At 34.8% G+C, this 8,316-nt stretch overlaps 1 protein-coding gene across 1 annotated transcript in view; it reads left to right on the top strand.

Annotated features, from left to right (window-relative positions):
• Nucleotides 1-4,775, top strand: part of LOC106882365 (epidermal growth factor receptor) — a 42,204-nt gene extending 37,429 nt beyond the window's left edge. The window contains exons 16-18 of the mRNA XM_089358748.1: nt 268-484; nt 1,765-1,929; nt 4,189-4,775. Of these exons, the coding sequence (XP_089214874.1) occupies nt 268-484; nt 1,765-1,929; nt 4,189-4,451 (645 nt within the window). The 3' untranslated portion in view covers nt 4,452-4,775. The remainder of the gene's footprint in view (nt 1-267; nt 485-1,764; nt 1,930-4,188) is intronic.
• The last annotated feature ends 3,541 nt before the right edge of the window (nt 4,776-8,316 follow it).

Genomic DNA, 8,316 nt, shown 5'->3' on the forward strand with positions numbered 1-8,316 from the left:
CAAGAACATGACATTCCTCCTGAATGGGACAGGAGTTCATTGCAGGGTTACTCGTTTATATCTAAGTAGACTGAAGCAACATGAAATAAAGTGCTTAGCTCAAGAACACAAATGCACAACACAGTCCAGGAATTAAAACCATCTTTTTTCAATCATCATATGTACAACACCCTAATGACCTTCACATATGTATATTCCTACTAGTTACATATATAAGTATATGTACAGGTTTCCAATTCATAATGTCTGTCCAATTCATTTTTACAGATAGCTTCAGGAAATTCTCCAGAAGATGTCTTTCACCCAGATGTCGGCATTGAAAAACAAAATGAACTTGATAACAGACGTCGAGAAAAACGTTATGGCCATCTTGAATCAGCAGCAGCCGCTCGACATCAACGACAGATGGATCCCAATCGCGGCCATTTAGACAGCATTAATTCTCGTTATAGTACCGATCCTATTAAATATTCAAGAGACAGAGGTATATACACAGTATAAATATATATAAGCTATATTCACATAAATTATTTTATTTACTCTTTTTTTTTGTTTTTAGTCATCAGTGCTCCAGCATGGTCATTGCTCAGGAAAAAGAAACCTTTTCTCTGATCCTGAGTTTCCAGTGAACCAGACAAGATAGTGATAGCCAAGTTACTTTAAGGATTAACACTCTTGTGCGAAAATATCTAATTGCCCTAATTTTTTTATAAAGGGGACCCCCTACATGATCTGCCTGTTAGAAATAATAGTAAAATCTTCTTAAAATATCTCTCAAACCACATTCTTCCACTTTGAAAAAGGTCACATTGGATCATGTATTCCTCAATACACAATATCCAAGCAAAGAACGGGCAGAATCTCATTAATCATAGGTCTCTTTGAGTGGAGCTGGTCTAGGTTAAAACAACAACAACCCTTATTTTCTAACTAAATTATCTTTTTTGAACCTTAAATAATGTCTGGAAACATGTAAAAGCCTGTGAAAAATTTTATTTGATATCATCATCAACATCATCTTATGTCCATTGTCCATGCTGGCATGGGTTGGACAGTTTGACCAGAGCTGGGGAGCTGCACTAGACTCCAGTCTGATTTGGCATGGTTTCTATAGCTGGATGCCCTTCCTAATGCAACCACTTTACAAAGTGTGCTCGGTGTTTTTATGTGGTATCACATGGGCATTTTTACATGACACCACCACAAGTGTTTTACACCATTAGAGGGACCAGTCTTAACACTTCTTCTGTGGAGTACAGGTCTTTTTGAGTATAGCAGGATATATATATATAATAGAGAGAGAGGTGGGGATGGCATAGATAGATTAATAGATAACTAGGTAGGTATAGATATATATATCTGTTTAGTGTCGACTATTGGAGGAAAGAGTACTTGGTACCATAGCAGAGATTAATGATATTTCTTTTGGGCAAGTCAGTCTCTTGCTTATCTGGGTTTCATCCATGGGTAGACAAGGTCTTCAGGCAAGTTCTTCAGACAAGTTCTTTACTTGACTGCCAATCCTGTGTATCAACAGATAAAACTCAGATTAGCAAAAGACTAACTTGATCAACACAAACACCTTCACACACATACACGCATACACTCACTCACTCACTCACTCACACACACACACACACACACACACACACACACACACACACACACACACACACACACACACACACACACATGCATATGTATATGCTCTGTGGTATTATTGTGTATATCTGGCATGTGATAAAAAATTATCTTTTATTGTAGATGATATCATTGAAATTGATCCAAACCACATGATGGGAATTCAACCCAAACTGGCTCCTTCTGCACCATTCCATACCTCACGTCAGTTACCTGTTGATGAAGATGATTACCTTCAACCAAAGTCAGTGAATCCAGCAGCCTACATTGATATTAATGGTAGCACAGGTGTGTGGTTGCTCTATTTGTATTGTGTTTGTAAATGGGAGCTGCAATGTTAAGAAAGGATAGTAACAATAATTTGATATGAAGCAGAAACAGAGAGGGGGAGGGGGAGAGGGGATGAGAGAGAGAGACTAAGAGGTGATTAGGAGAGGGTAATAGAAGTGAAAAATATCACAATAAAGGTAAGTGGAAGGAGAGAAAAGAGAAAAAAAGAGCTTTAGATGGGCATTGAAGTAGGTTTTTTTGTATGTTTTTTTTTTAATTTTACGAGCAACATGAAGGTGTGTGCTCCAGTGGTTAGCATTTTAGGCTCACAATCATAAGGTTGTGAGTTTAATTCCTGCACTGAGTAGAATATTGTGTTCCTAAACAAGGTACATCATTTTATGCTATTCCAGTCTACTTATCTAAAAATGAATACCAGCTTATGGCTGGTGCAACCCTCTTTCCATCCAACTGCCATATCCTTGAAGTTCTGCTGAGATAAAGTCAGGAGACCCCAGGAGAATGTCTGCGTCTGTTCACAACTACTCAGGTACTTAAAACAATTAGTGAAAGTGTGGTACAAACCACCAGGTCACACTCGCTTGCAAGTAATGGCTGTGGTTTTCAGTGAAGACTTGCCCACCACAACAGAATTGAGATGCTAAAACCAAGGTGCCACATAAAAAGTATTAGTGTGTGTGCTGGTGCCACATAAAGAGTGCTGGTGATGGTGTCACATAAAAAGTACCCCCAGTACACTCTGTTGAGTGGGTGGCGTTAGGAAGGGTATCCAGCCATAGAAACCAAGCTAAAACAGACTATGGAACCAGGTGTGGCCCCTGGCTTTGCCAGTTCCTGTCAAGCCATTCAGCCCATGCCAGCGTGGAAAATATACGTTAAATGATGATGACGATGGTGGTAGTGGTGGTGGCAGCAGAGGAGGAGGAGGAGGAGAATTGTAGCTGTGGTCATTCTCAACAGAAATGAATGTGGGACAAAGGAAGAAATTTAACCTCAGAACTTTCCACCTAACTTATATACATGTAGCCCAAAGCTATGTATTATTTCTAGGTCTTCGTCCCATAAGTACCCCAGTAGTGTCTTCCGTCATCTCAGTCCTCCATACATCATCATCATCGTCTGTGTGTGTGTGTGAGTGTATACCCTTGCCATGACATCATATGATGGTTGTAAATGGGCATTATCATCCTTTAAACAATATTGTTCATTTTCTAGTCTTACATATTAAATATGTCTGGCCACTAGAAAACAAACTTACCTTGCTTGAAAATAGGTGAAGGCTGATGACAAGAAGAACATCTGATTGTAGAAAATTTGCTCCAACAAATTCCATCTGACCTATGCAAGCATGGAAAATTAATGAGGAAGAGATGGACCAAGGAAGACGTGAGAAAAAAGGGTGAGAACGGGTCTACAAATGTTGAGACTCACAGAGGAGATGACAGGGGACTGAAACTCATAGTGGTTTGCTGTGCTTGTAAATACATACCAAGCTAAGTAAGAGCGTGGTTGTCCTTGCATACCAGCTCGTCCCTTGTAACCCTCTCCTGCTGAACATCCCTAATCTTGTGGGCTTGTAAGTGCTGGTGCCATGTAAAAAGCACCTGTACCAGTGCTGTGCAAAAGCACCCAGTACACTTTGTAAAGTGGTTGGCATTAGAAATGCCAAACGAGAGAGGGAGCCTAAACAGCCCTTAAGCTGCTCAGTTTCTGTCAAACTGTCCAACCCATGCCAGCATGGAAAACAGATTTTAAATGATGATGGTGGTGGTGGTGGTGATGATGATGTAGGTGGTGGTGGTGGTGCTGTTGCTGCTGGCGGTGGTGGTGGTGGTGGTGGTGGTGGTGGTGGCAGCGATACTACAACTCTATTCAAACCAATAAGTGTGAACATCATAAAAATGATGTCTTTCATTTCCAATGTTTTGCGAAAACAACATCTGACTATGACTTCAAAACAGGTGAGGGTTGGTGACAGGAAGGGAATCCAGACGTAGACAGTCTACCTCTCTGTAAGCAGGGAAAAGGGACTATTAAAACAACAATGATAGTAGCAGTGCTGGTGGTTTATAATGAATTTAATATTTCACCCTCTTTATGATAATGTAATTAGTGTTTGAGATAAACTTTTAACTCTAATAACTTATTTACTTGTTGATTAGGTTAATTCACAACATTAAATACCAACACAATTAAATATTAATTAACTCTAAAAGTAAAACCTCATTAATTATTATTGTTGCTATTGTTTTACAGATTCTTACAAGAATAATTATGAACCAACAAATGATGAATTAATGAAAGACATACTTGGAGCTACCACGATGGCTTCTGTAGAAAATCCTGAATATTTTGAACAGAACAATAGAAATGTTTCCATTCCTGGTGTTGGCAACAATTTTCCTTGGAAAGACGGAAATGGGGTTACATACTACAATGATATATCTAAATTGGACAAAACACATCAAGAATTTCAGCCTTTAATAATTGGTGATGTCAACTCAGAAACAAGAGTGTGATTTATGATTGAAGACTTATGACTGTAGCCATTAGTAGTGGCCACATCAACAAAATATTTTGTTCATGCTGACATTATCCCTAACCCCTTGATGTCAGTTATTTGAAGCCCTGTGTTTAGCAAACAAACTGGATGGGCAAATTAAAACTGGATTATACCATCAAGAATTGGCCAATTCTTAAATATAAATGGCATAATTTGAAAAACTATCATCCTTCCTCTTGCACTTGACAACCTGTATCAAGGTGGCGAGAGCTGTAGGGACTTGTTTGTAGATTTTGACTTTTTGTAGTAAAAGAATTAAAAATAACTAAAAAAAAAAAAATGAGAAAGTATATATGGATATGTATGTGTATGTGTATGGATGTATGTGTGTGTATGTGTATATGTTTATAAAAATATATATATATATGTATTATGTGTATATATATATATATATATATATATATATATATATATATATATATATGTATTATGTATATATATATATGTGTATATATATCTGTGTGTGTATATATGTATGTATATGTGTGTGTGTACATATATGTATATATGTGTGTGTATATGTATATGTGTGTATATATGTATATATATATGTGTGTGTGTGTATATATGTATATTATGTATGTATATATGTATATATATATATATGTGTGTGTATATATATGTATATGTGTGCATATATATATATGTGTATGTGTGTGTGTGTGCGCATGCGTGTATATGCTTGTATGTGTGTGCTAGTTTGTATATAAATTAAAGACTGAATGGAAATAAAATGGCAAACAGCTGAGACATTTACCAATAAACAGTGATTTGGCTTTTTGTCATAAGTGATAACATCAACAACAATAATGTAATAATAACGATAATTACAAAGGGTTTTTTGTTATTGATGGTTCTTCCACAACAATGTGAAATCACGTGTAACAAAACTAATCAATGCATATTGCAAATAAATTTTCACCCCACCAGACCCACCTCAGGCAGATAACTGTCTTTGAGACAGTTCTGAAATAAAGTCTACCATATATAGAAACTCTGTAAATTATGTGGGAGAATGTACGAAAAAACAACAACAGACGAGGACAGGTGGTGTAAATTAATTTCTTACCAGTGGATGCCATTTTGAAACATTGAATTTAGGAGCCTGTTTTTTTTTTTTTTTTAATAAACACACAATTTATCCTTGTTATCAAAAGTAAATTATATCATTAAATTTCATTCTCAAAAAGAAGCTAAATTCTGTGGTTACAGGAGGCACATACTTGTAAATTTACATTCTGTTTCTATTTACCTTTAAAAAATATTATTATTTAGTGCTTCTGTTAATCTTAATTCAATGATCAAGGAGACATCTCCCTCCCTCCCATCTCTCTCTCTCCTTCCCCTTCTGTGTGTGTGTGTGTGTGTGTGTGTGTTTGAACTTTTGATGCCATCAGGCATGCAGAACTCATTTTTTGATATTTTCTTTCCTAATTCTCACCATACTACATTTAACTCTTGTTCAGAATTGCACTGAGAAAGTTTTGAATTAATTTATTAATATATGTTGTATCTACAGACACAAAATATTCCCAGTTTCTGAAGAACATGTGAAATGACAAAACACAGTTTCTTTTTTATAACAAAATAAATCTGTGAAATATAATGTAATGCAACATATATATATGTATGTGTATGATTGTGTGTGTGTATATATAAATATATATATATATATATATATATATATATATATATATATATATATATATATATATATATATATATATAAGTATATATGTGTAAATATATAAGATCTTGTATGAGTGTGTATAGAAGATTATATTAATCAATGAAATTCCAACTTAGTCTGATTTTCCCATTTTATTATTTGCAATTTTTACAATTTTACAATATTGAAATAAACTTGTACTTTCATGTGTTATGCAATCATCAGGTTTATGTAGTGACAATCGTGTTCCACAATTGACAACTGTTCACAATTAACAGATGTCAATTGTGGAACAAGATTGTCACTACATCAACCTGATGATTGCGTAATGCATGAAAGTACTAGTTTGTTTAAATATTGTAAAATTGTAAAATTATAAAAATTGCAAATAATAAAACTTGGAAATCTGACTGAGTTGGAATTTCATTAATTAATATGTGTGTGTGTGTGTGTGAAACATTTTAAGAGGGAGATCTTCTTCAGGCACAAAATAAAAACTACCCTATATATATATATATATATATATATATATATATACGTACAGAAATGATTAAAGTAATACAATGAATCTTGAAATGACATAATTTCCATAAAGGATTAGTCCACTGTATCTGTACATAGAGATCCCTTCAGTATGATGTCATATATAGGAGTCCTCCGGGTATCAGTATCTAACTAACTACAACCCACCAATATCCATATATGGACTCTATCTAGCTCTACTATGATTTTTATACTTTTATATCCTTGGTTCACAAAACTACCAGACTACTCTTTTATACAAGATTTTCTCAAATTTGAATATCAAAACGATTTTCTTAACTCACACACAAGAATAAACACGAGTTTATATTATATATATATATATATATATATATATATATATATATATATATATATATATATATATATATTGCTTAGACATTGCAAGACTAATAACCTGGTGCAGAGCTTAATATATGTATGCTTCAGAACAAAGTGTTAGACAAGTATAGAGCAGTAATAAGAAAATGAGATGACAAAGGAATAAACAATTATTTTATGAATTTCATTAACTTACAGCAGTTTCTGCTATAAGGTGCAGTAAACTCCTAGTTGAGTGCCTGAGTGACATCTTATAGCTTCATTGCAGCCAGAATGTAAAATTGCACTTCATATTTAATGAAGCTATAAGGTGTTATTCAGGCATTCAACTATGAGTCCACTGCATTTTATAGCAGAAGTTGTAATGTAAGTCAATCAAACTCCCTGGCACCTATACAGTTTACATATTTGCACATACTCACATGTACATTTAGATATATAAATGACTGCTAGCATTCATCTAAATAAATATTTAGTATTTTATCCAAAAGATATTGAGTTTTCTATTTAGATTGTCATAAAAAAAAAAACAAGCAAATTCATTCATTCATACATACACATATACATACCTGCATGCATGCACTTACATACATATATATATACACACACATACACACACACACACACACACACACACATATATATATAGAAGCCAGTAATTACATGCTATTAATTGTAGCTTTTCTACATCATATCCTACTCTTAAAAACAAATTATTTCATGTATGTGCATGAGTGTATGTGCATGTGTGCATGCATGCACATACACCCAACACAGCATATTGCTATTTCTTAGGGTCTTTTAAGTTCTTCAGACCAGCCTTCAACACATCTATGTCTTCCATGATATTCCTCTTCCACAAATTTCTTTTATTTGGATTTTTTGACATTTTTTTACTCAATTCTTATCCTCCACATCAACCTCTTCTCCATGCTGCCTTTGCAGTCTTCTTTCTTGCACACAACAGCAGATTTTTTATGTACCTGTATATTTTGTCAATTCAATCTGTGCTGTTTTACAAGGGAAGGATGCTTGCCTTGTTTCTTTCCAACCTTTGCTCATCTCCCACATTTATTTTCCAGGTTTTATTATCATACAACATCGAACCTCATCTGAAAGCATCAGCCAATTTCTTCTTTAAACACAAAGAGAAACCCTTCATAACCAGGAAAGATAACAGCTCCCTTAAATTTTCCCGCACACATTCTTACTCTGCCCTCTAATTAGGTGTCACCTAAGCCTCTGTGTATCGTTCTCTCTCTTTCACTACACACACACACACACACAC

The sequence above is a fragment of the Octopus bimaculoides genome, chromosome 10, assembly GCF_046866305.1.
Source record: "Octopus bimaculoides isolate indiv1 chromosome 10, ASM4686630v1, whole genome shotgun sequence".
NCBI lineage: Eukaryota > Metazoa > Mollusca > Cephalopoda > Octopoda > Octopodidae > Octopus > Octopus bimaculoides.